The following is a 10,847-nucleotide window of genomic DNA, read 5'->3' on the forward strand; positions in this document are numbered from 1 at the left end:
ACTGCATGACATTAACCCCAAAAACCCTTTTGACCTTTAAACGAAAAGTTTAATAACCGATTTAATCTTTAAATCATCAAAAAGTTTGAGTTTATCGATTGTTTTTTTTTAAATTTTATTAACTTAATTTCTTTTCACTTAAAATCTGTTTCAAATTTGTTATAACTTCAACTTTTTATTTCGGTTTTCCCCACTTAGGTTTATAGTGTTTATTAATTAGAAATTTTAACAAAAATTAACAAGTAAAATTAAAGAAAACTTTCCCCTTAACCGTTTGCCAATTTGTTTTCGTTTCGTTACTCTTGTTGGATTGTAGTAATTAAGTCATACATACATTTATCATTATTTCTTATCTTTCTATATCCATCTCCTATCTATTTTCTCTCTCTCTCTCTCTGTTCATTATCAGTTTATCCATCGGGTTCCATGTTGGAGATGTCAAACGGTTATCCACATTCACATTCGCCGCTTGTGGGATCACCGAGTCCAGGTCCCAGTCCTGGCATAGGTGGGCATAAATCCCCTTTATATTTCTTTCACTCCTCCACCCTTCTCTCTGTCACCACCCTTTAGTTTAAATTTTGTACTTTTTTGTCTTAGTTAACATAAATTTTTCGTTTTTTGATGCAGCTCATCATATGCCTATTAAACAACAATCGCCGGGCAGCCAAAATGGACGAGCTTCCAATTTGCGTGTCGTTATACCGCCGTCTATAGGTCCCAATATGTCCACAGCCGATGATGTGGCCTATGGAGATGTAAGTGAACTTTGAAACTTGTACAAAATGGGATTTTATTTTGTTTTATGTATATTTTTGTAGCACCGCCAGAGTCAGACCTCATTAAATACGCCAGTGGTAACGTTACAGACGCCCATACCCGCCCTCACCAGTTATACCTTTGGGGCACAGGATTTTTCCTCATCGGGAGCCATGAGTAGTGCGGATATAATGAGTTTACCTCAATGGCATCCGGGTCTGACGCAGCACACTAGGTAGGCAAAAGAAATGTAAAATTCCTTTCGATCGACTTTTCATTTATTTGAATCTCTTGTTTTGTTACAGTCTATCGCACTTGGCTGTCTCGAATAGCACACCGCCGCCAGCCACATCACCCGTCTCTATCAAGGTCAAAGCCGAGCCACAATCACCGCCACGTGATCTCTCCGCCAGCGGGCATCAGCATAGTAATGGCTCAACGGGTAGCGGTGGTTCCAGCAGCAGCACCAGCAGTAGCAATGCCTCGGCCAGTGGCTTAGTTGTTGGCATACCCACAGTTACGAGTGCTTCCAGTGTGGCAGTGGCAGCCAATGTTATATCGCACTTGAATCAGGCCAGTGTCCTGGCGGGTGGTGGTGCATCAGGGGTTGGTGGCGGCGGCGGAGGCGGCCCAGCAGGCGGTGTTGTTGTTGGTAGCAATGGCAATGCCAATGAACAGGCCACCAATCTGAGCGTTCTAAGTCATTCGCAACAGCATCTGGTCATGCCCAATTCAAGGCCCTCGTCAACTGGTCACATTACACCCACACCAGGTATGTGTATTAGAATTCAATACTTTTCGAAAAAAGCAAAAGAATTTCGCTCAGTTCCTATGTTGCTTTCCAACTTTTTCAACTTTGTTTTTGTTGTTTTCTTACTAAAAACTAAATTTGTTTTGGAATTTAATTTCCATTAAGCGGCATGTTTCTAATGCTCTATTATAATTATACGATTAATCATTTATTTTTCTTCGGTTTTTACACGCATATGGGGCGTATGCGTAATGCAACCATATTACACATACGCCACATTGGTCAAGAAGCAAATTTGTTGATTCCTTTCGTTTACTCTTGCTCTTGAACTCTCTTTTCTCTCTCTCTTGACGAATTCTAATGAATTTTGAAATTCAAATTGAATATTTGTTTAACTTTTGATTGTATTTTAACCACAACAACAACAACTACAACCAACAACAACCCAACTACTACCAACTACAACAACAACAACCGATAACTGTGTGATAATTTTATAGGGCATGATAAGTATGAAGGATATCCGTACCGCGCTCTAATGGGACATAATCATAATCCTAGATGGAACTTTGCCGGTAAATTGGCCAAAATCAAAACACACACACACCACATGCATACATACATACATACACACACAACCATATACTATATGCATTATGTACATAAATCACATACAAACATACATAAAAAAAACCAACACAACCAAAAATTATCAGAAAAATAAGAACTTTTTAGTTCAATTTTAAGGGGATTATCTTTTGTTTCTTTGATTCAGAAAGTGAAAAAATAAGAAAATACTACCTATCCTATATATATATATATATATATACATATGTTTGATTTTGTTTAAATTGCCTGCCCAAATTTGTTTATGAGTTATTTTGATTTATTAACCACAAAAAACCAATCAAAAGAATTGCAACAATTTCTTGCTAACACCACAAAGACTCACTCACATACACACCACAAACACACACACACACATACACACCACAAACACACACACACACATACATATAAATACTCACAAAGAATGCTCCGAAAATAACAATAAACAGCGTGTTCTGCCTGTGCCTGCCTGAACTCTTATCCGTGCCACACATTTTCGACCCATTGAACAAATCCAAACTAATAATTTAACAGATTTCATTATTTTAAATACAGGTACGCCCACCAGTGAACAGGATGTGCGTCTGCAACAACAACAGCAGCAGCAGCAGCAGCATCAACAGCAGCAACATCAACAGCAGCAGCAGCAACAACAACAACTGAACGATTATGATGCACCACATCAGAAACGGCCCAGAATATCGGGCGGATGGGGTACATAGCCGGCACGTGGAGAAGTCTCTAGCAACAATTACAAACAACATTTACAGCATCATCAACAACAACATCACAATAGCAACAAGAAACCAGTCAGCAATAGCAGCAGCGATGATCTAGCCATGATGCCTCCGCCACCACGTAAAGATGTTGTGCGAAGCATTTCGAGCAGTTCATTTCATATGACTGGCTATGATTGTTATGGCCAGCAGCAGCAGCAACATCTCGCTGTGTCCTATGGACCGCAGCAACATCAGTAATAATGTTGTTAGACCAGTGCAATATACGATAAGTCAGAAGCTGCAACATTTTTATGGTTTAAGATTGCAATTAGTTTTTAGTAATGGAACAGTGACAGTGTCATATCTATAAATAATTATTGTAACTTAAACACACACATGCATACAAAAACACACACAAACACACACACACACAGAGATAGTAATATGTATATGGTAATAGTTATAATTTTAAATTATAATTGTAAAATTGTGCGCATACTTTGACAGACTCCCCAAAACTCCCTGTCTGCTTTATCTCTCTCTCTCTTTCTCCCTCTTCAACTTTGCCATAGCCATGCTCCAAGGAAAAGAAATCAGTAGAGAACGAAAGAGGAGGAGAGACAGAGAAAGAAGAAAGGAGAGAGCCTTAGTTCTTAGAGTGTTGAAATTTGGATTTAGTTTAATTACACTTACGGTTTAATGTTAATCTTAAATTCTAAGAAGAAAAACACCCACAGCAACAAATTTAAAAGAGTAAAAGTAAAATAAAACGTAAACAACAAAAGAAAAACATAAACAAAAACACATGCACACATACATATGATGTAAATATTTGATTTTAAGCCGCCATTTGGAGCGTCATAAGTTTTAAATTCTCATACTCACACACAGACACACACACACACACAAACACAGAGCCACTAGCTCTAAAACATTTACAAAATACGTAAACTATGCAAATCGTATTAGGTTTAATGTGAAAAACAACTTCACACACACACATGCAGACAAAATGTACTCAAAAAATGGCGTCATCAAATCCAGCGCCAAATTCTTACTTTTAATTCGTTTATATTTTGTGCAATTCATCGAAAAATTCAAAAAAAAAAAAAAAAAAACTTATAGTATGCAATTTTTACAAATTTATTTTATCTTATCAGTTTTTACAAACAAATTTTAGTTAGTTGATTTTTCTAATCGTTCAAGCAGGAAAATACAAAAACACAAAAAAAAATATATATATACTTATATAAATTATAGATCTTGGATTTAAGTCTTATTTTTAATTTAGAACTTCTTCTCTACTCTTCCCTAAGCAAAACGAAGTCATAATTTGTAATTTTTACTTTAATGAAACAGAAACAAACAAATGTAAAGTCAATTTTCTGTTCAATATTTTGTGCATTATGTTTATTTTTTATCAGTTTGTAAAACATCAACAACAACAACAACTCAACTAAATATAATTTAAATAAAAATTATTACAAAAAACATACATTTTCAGTTATTTCTAAATATATTTTTGTTTCCTCGTTTATTTATATTTTGTTGCTTCTGAGCAGAACAAGAGAAAAACATTCAAGTGCATATCCTTGCCCTTTGCTTTGCATATTTATACATATTAACACTGCCGGAATAGGAATCATCGATATTATTAGTCCGATCTAGTCTATCTATAAAAAGAAGTCGGACATATCCTTTCTGGTTGCAAAATAGGTATGAAAGGATGTAAGATAGGCTAAATTTGCCCCCTTAAGTATGCAAATGTTAGGGATAAACTTTGTTCTTTTAAAGTATGTAGAAGATTAAGCTATAAGATTAATTTCTAAAGGTTTTTATAAACATTTCTAAAATTAAATTTCTTTATTTACTATTTGGCATATTTTAGCCCCTAAAGTGTATCAATTTCATATTCTTAGCTATTGATTTGCATCAGTTGTCTATTTAGATAAGCTAAAGGCTCTTTTGGATGCCATATCGATAGACTAAATCCTATTGAAATGATCTCACCTTTTCAAGGAGTGCAAAACTGCCAAGTCCAAGTCCATTAAGTCCGGCATTTTCTGTTTTCTCTTAATAAATACGCCCATTTTTTTGTTGTCATTGTAAACAAGTGCTGCTGGTTTGATGATGGTTGAATTTTTGTTGTAGAATTTGTTAAATAAAATAAATGTCAATTGCCCATTTCCAATATTGAATCAAGAAGGTAAATGCGCTATGTAAATATTTGTGCTAAACATGACCTGTTGCACTTTTTACACACACAGAGAATAAGAAATGTTAAATGAGAAATTGAACAAAATGAAACATATTTATGTACATTTGTATTTTATACGAAGATGGCTTCAATTCTGCCACAGCTGTGCATACTTACACATATGTTTATATATATATTTGTCGATATAATAAATACACATAAAGTAAAAACAATAAACATTTAAACTTTACAGGTTTCCCATTGAACAAGCTTTACATATACATGTATGTATGTACATATATATGCAGTAATCTATATATAAATGAAGTTGAAATTACATAAATCAGATATACCTATATATGGACATATATGCCTAAACTTAGGACAACCAAAAGAAATATTTTCTACCAATGTACACACAGATTTACACGGAAAAACTAACTAGCTGAATCGGAATAACAAGATTTTTATTTGATTTTTCTTTATGATTTTTGTGCAGCATACTTTGAGGCTGTATTCTCTCCCATTTGATGTAAATACATACAATAAATTAGTTAGTCAATTAGATTAAGTAAATAACACTGTGCAACAATAATTAAGATACAATGATGACATACATACTATTCAAAATTATAATTTGTAAAAAAAATGTGGAAAACGCACCAAAGAAACAAAATTTTTCACCCAACTTTCAACATTAAAACCGTTTTCATAGGAAACTTCTTTTTCAAACTGAATCTAATTAATCGTATTTACTTAACCAAAGCTCATAAAACAAACTTGATTTTAACTTATTTACTTTTCTGTCAAAAACTTTAAAAATTACGAAAATTTTTATCACTTTTGAAAAACTTATAAAAAATGTTCAGTAAATTTTGGTTTAATTTTTTATTGACAATTTCGTTTAAAAAATAATTAAAGTTACAAGACTTGTTATTAAACCTTATATAAATTTAAATATCAGTACTTTTAATTCTCGAACTTCAATTGACAAAGTGTTTTAAATTACTTTTTTATGTTTGGTATATAATCAATTACATTGTTTCCAAATGGGATAATTAAACTAATATTCGTTGCATAGTGTTGCATTATGTAAATAGTTATAGTTATTAATATTACATATATATATTGTGAGTGTGTTTGTTGCACCATGTTTAAATGTTGTGTAAGCCAAAGAAAACAAAAAAAAATTGTTGTTGTTACGTTTAAATACCCTTTTATGATTTACAATTTTTTCATATAATTTGCAAATACTTTTCGGATATCCTTCCTCCTGGTCCCAAAAAAAAACCCTTTCTACTAAGTTTAATTGAAATTTTAGGTTCAATGTAAATATAATTCATTATTTTCACTGTGTAGTGTTGCCTTAAAAACAGTGCCTCTTTTTATGAACAAAATAAAAAAAAAAAAAAAATGAAATAAAATGAGAACAAAAATAAATGTTGAATATATATAAATATCAATGTTTTGCAAATGATCAACTTTGATGGTGAAACATTTCAATACAGGTGTTAATTGTGCTATTTAAAGAACGTAGATAAATCAAGAAGAACAAACAAATTAAATGTAATTAAATTTAGCTTTAACAATTAAATATATAAAACTCAATTATAGCAGCACATAATGTACAAAAAAAAAAAAAAAAAAAACAGAGACGAATCCAACACTCACACACACAAACACACAAATCTTAAGTCCTGACGAAAAAAAAAACTATTGAATTTAGATATAAATATATTGAATCTATGAAAAAGTTATTGATGATAATGTCCTATGTATATGTATGTATATGTGTATATGAACAGATAAATGGTCACAAGGGACCACGGCAACAACAAAAACAAAACAAACAAAAAGTAAACAAATACTTTGAGATCGGTTCCAGAATATGAATGTCAGTGTAATAATGTTGTACCTTAGTTTATAGTTAAAACCGAAAAAAAATAAAGAACAGATAAACAATGTTAAAACTTTTTGTAAATGGCACAGTTCAAAATTGAAGCGCATGATAAACCAGACATAAATTAATATACATATATATGTATATTTGTTTAAATATATATTGCAAATCAAGACTATACACTTTATGAGTAAATTGGGCGCTAGGATGATAATTACACTTGATTCTTCTTAAGCTGGCCGCACAAAAGACAAAAACTAGACAGAAAGAGAATTCAATAAATTATATATACTTGCGAGTATATATAACAATATATATATATATATATATCTGTATATCCATCGATGTGTGTCTGTTCAAATCGTAAATATAAGACAAGAAACCATTTTGGTGAAAAACAGAGAGCATTAATATTTAAGCATAAAAAACAAAACAAAAAAAAAAAAAAAAAAAAAAAAACAAACAAACAAATGATATATTATTATATGTATTTAAACAAGTTTTATCCGTGCACTGAATACGAAAAGGTTTTTGGACAAAAAATTGATTGTGGATTCAATATTTAACCATTAAGTTGGTGTTTTAAACAAAACGAGATAACAAACAAACAAACAAAATCATGATAGTAGAAAATTTTAAAAATAAAACCTTTTTGGCAACTGAATCTGACTAATCTTGTTAAAATTTCATAAAATCTCATTTTTTTTATTGCAGCTTGCGGCTTTTAAAATTTACAAACTAACGAAATGCAATTATGGTACATCATTTTATTAACATCATGATTTACATGCCATTGTAGGCGGGTCCGCCGCCTCCCTCGGGCACCACCCAATTGATATTCTGTTTGGGATCCTTGATATCACAGGTTTTGCAATGTATACAGTTCTGGGCATTGATCTGTAGCTTCATATTGCCGCCCTCCTCATTGGGCACATACTCATAGACGCCGGCAGGACAGAAACGTTGCTCGGGTCCTTCATACAGGGCAAGATTATGATCGACGGGTATGCGATCATCTTTCAGCGTTAAATGTGCTGGCTGATCACCCTCGTGATTGGTGCCAGTCAATGCCACCGATGACAATAGATCAAAGGAGATTTTGCCATCTGGCTTTGGATACACAATACGCTGACTGGCATTCGCTGGCTGCAGTGTTTCGTGATCCTGGGGTCCATGCTTAAGAGTCCATGGTTCACGGCCACCCATAAAAATGGAGAAGCCACTCAACACCAGACCGCCAAAGAGACCGAAGGGATTATGGAAAGATGGATGGACATTGCGCACTTTGTACAAGTCTTTCCACACAAATGAATCCTTAATTCTGCAAAATGGAAAATTGTTTAATAGAGGATTTTATTGGGGATCAGCCTCTACTTACTTGTCAGCATAGGTTGTTGGCTCTACACCAGCTGTAGCCTGAGTGTCACCATTGATGGCATCGAAGGCACTTTCCGCCGCCAACATGCCACTCTTCATGGCATAGTGAGAGCCCTTAATACGAGGCACATTCAAGAATCCTGCACTGCAACCGACCAAGCAGCCGCCTGGGAACGATAGCTTTTTGGGCAGACTCTGGAAGCCACCTTCATTAATGGCACGAGCTCCATAGGCAATACGTGTGGCCCCCTCAAAAACATCACGAACTTTGGGATGAGTTTTGAAACGCTGGAACTCCTGGAAGGGACTAATCCAGGGATTTTTGTAGTTAAGACCAACTACAAAGCCCACAGCAACGGTGGGAGTAGGCTCATTTAGATGGTACAGGAAAGAGCCTCCATAGGTAAACTTATCCAAAGGCCAACCAATTGTGTGCTCCACCAGACCGGGCCTAAGGAAAGTATAACTCTTAGTTATTTTGATAAATTAGTTTCTAGTTTGTAGCACTCACTGATGCTTCTCTGGGGTAATCTCCCAAACTTCTTTGAGACCTATGCCATAGGTTTGGGGCTCGCTGCCGACATTGAGGCCAAACTTTTGTGAAATTTGTTTTGTCAGATGTCCACGACATCCCTCGGCAAAGATGGTGGTTTTTGCATGCAATTCCATACCACGGGCAAAGGTATCTTTGGGAGCTCCATTCTTTGCAATGCCCACATCGTTGGTGGCAATACCCTTGACACTGCCATCTTCATGGAAGAGCACCTCAGAGGCAGCACAGCCTGGATAGATTTCCACACCCAAAGCTTCAGCCTGATCGCCTAGCCACTTTACCAGATGACCCAAACGCACCACATAATTGCCGTGATTGTCCATGGGCCAACCCTTGAAAATGGGTATGGAAATGCGTCCGGTGGGTGTGAGATAATTCATGGTATCCTTTGATACAGGAGTATTAAGGGGCGCACCCTGCTCCTGCCAGTCGGGTATGAGTTCATTCAAAGATATGGGATCAAGTACAGCTCCGGAAAGAATATGTCCGCCCACCTCGGCTGCCTTTTCCACCACGCAGACACGAATTTCCTAGTCAAGATAAAGAGATCCAAATGAGACAGATGATAAGGTGGAGAAGAAGCCTATTACTTACCTGATCTTTTTCGGCAGCCAATTGTTTGGCTCTTATGGCTGCTGACATTCCCGCTGGTCCACCGCCCACAATGACAATGTCCACCTCTTCGATGCAGCGTTCCATATCGACTTCCTTCCATCTTTCATCCTTCTCCCGAGGATTCAGAGTGTAATGGGTAGTAATTTTCGGGTATTTAGCTGCCTCCGAAACGCTGCGCACAAAGGCGGGCGTAAAGAGCTTTCGTACTGTTCGGTGGGAAGGAGGGAAATTTGGCAATCATTAGTGATCAGTCAAAGATAAGAAGGGCAAGAGCCACATCTGGCCAGTCGGATCTATTGCATGTTTTGCCACCTCTAAGCATATTCTTCTTAAATGGCGCCACATCAAGATCTCTGCTCCTGTTATGTAACACTAGCCTCTTAAATTTAATATTAACCAACAAAATCCGAACTTACCTCGATGCATTTTCAGCAAAGCCGACATGATCCAATACTCTCCCAACCACAGTCAGTTTAAAATCTATAAATAATCCGACAATATAATTACATATATACAGATAAGTAAAAATATATGTATGTATGTACATATATTCATTTATTTATTTACAAACAGTTTAACTTGGCTAGTGCAACAAGTTGGACTTTAGACCCTGCTTTCCATATGACGCAAAGCAGTTCCAAAGTCTAGGACTACAATCGAATAAACTTATGCTTACCTTTAACTTTGGTATTCCTATTAACCACTGCAGATTAGAAGCGGCTAAATCTAAATAAGTTCTATAGATAAAAATTCCCAATTCAAACAATGCCAAATATGTAATGTACGGCAAAGAAAATTGCTGCAAAATACATAATAGTCGGTTAGAAAACGAACTGCTTTAATAAGTCCACAATGTGGTAAGTTTACCTGGATCGTTTAGGATATTCTTTTTCTATTTTTTTTATTTTATTTAACAACTATTAACGTAGACAAAAATTTAGTGAAACGATCGAAAAGAAATGAAAAACAACACTGTTAACGTTATCATTCGCTGTTAAAGGTCTGTTAAAGGTAGTGTTAACTCTTCGACTAAGAAATACTCTACATACCTTTTATGCACGGCCTGGAAGAAGTAAACAAAAGAAAACTCGCAGACATATAATATTAATTATAAACAGTTGGACATACATACATTTGATTTATCACAGTTATTTAATGTCTTTTATGCCTTAGATGTAAGTGCACGTACATTTGGTGCAACAAAATGCTATTGTAAGCAGTATCAATAAAAGGGTATCCATGTTAACCATCAATTGTCTGTTATTAACATGCTATGTGGGTGGATCTGTTAGTTAACAGAAAGCTCTGTGCTTTTCAAACAGCTGTTACCTTTCTTGAAAAATCTTTGGCGCGCACTAAAATAAAAA

The 10,847-nt window shown here is 35.1% G+C and overlaps 2 protein-coding genes across 13 annotated transcripts in view; one reads left to right on the forward strand and one right to left on the reverse strand.

Annotated features, from left to right (window-relative positions):
- The window catches only part of Mef2 (myocyte enhancer factor 2), a 59,189-nt gene extending 55,607 nt beyond the window's left edge, over nt 1-3,582 (forward strand). For 3 of the 12 annotated variants that reach the window (XM_068291248.1, XM_068291254.1, XM_068291247.1), the window contains exons 7-12: nt 410-508; nt 631-758; nt 822-994; nt 1,065-1,531; nt 2,011-2,085; nt 2,675-3,582. In XM_068291248.1, the coding sequence (XP_068147349.1) occupies nt 410-508; nt 631-758; nt 822-994; nt 1,065-1,531; nt 2,011-2,085; nt 2,675-2,841 (1,109 nt within the window). In that variant the 3' untranslated portion in view covers nt 2,842-3,582. Of the gene's footprint in view, nt 1-409; nt 509-630; nt 759-821; nt 995-1,064; nt 1,532-2,010; nt 2,086-2,653 lie in introns of all 12 variants that reach the window. The other 9 variants (XM_068291255.1, XM_068291256.1, XM_068291259.1 and 6 more) reach the window with 4 other exon arrangements.
- A 4,037-nt stretch (nt 3,583-7,619) lies between these two features.
- Etf-QO (electron transfer flavoprotein-ubiquinone oxidoreductase) lies at nt 7,620-10,450 on the reverse strand. The gene is made up of 7 exons (XM_068290692.1): nt 10,348-10,450; nt 10,157-10,279; nt 9,897-9,960; nt 9,460-9,686; nt 8,824-9,395; nt 8,314-8,763; nt 7,620-8,256 (listed from the first exon to the last, which is right to left on the reverse strand). Exons 3-7 carry the CDS (start codon nt 9,922-9,924, stop codon nt 7,719-7,721), a joined length of 1,815 nt encoding a protein of 604 aa, XP_068146793.1. The 5' UTR covers nt 9,925-9,960; nt 10,157-10,279; nt 10,348-10,450; the 3' UTR covers nt 7,620-7,718.
- Between the last annotated feature and the right edge of the window lie 397 nt (nt 10,451-10,847).

Source organism: Drosophila tropicalis, unplaced genomic scaffold (genome assembly GCF_018151085.1).
Source record: "Drosophila tropicalis isolate 14030-0801.00 unplaced genomic scaffold, ASM1815108v1 contig_593, whole genome shotgun sequence".
NCBI classification, from domain to species: Eukaryota; Metazoa; Arthropoda; class Insecta; order Diptera; family Drosophilidae; genus Drosophila; species Drosophila tropicalis.

Excerpts from the sequence above, each read along its gene's own strand:
- Etf-QO (XM_068290692.1), bottom strand. The coding sequence starts at position 9,924 with ATGTCGGCTTTGCTGAAAATGCATCGAG. Across the intron at positions 9,687-9,896 it reads TTTGCTGAAAATGCATCGAG|TACGAAAGCTCTTTACGCCC; the intron begins GTAAGTTCGGAT and ends CCCACCGAACAG. Across the intron at positions 9,396-9,459 it reads TGGCTGCCGAAAAAGATCAG|GAAATTCGTGTCTGCGTGGT; the intron begins GTAAGTAATAGG and ends TATCTTGACTAG.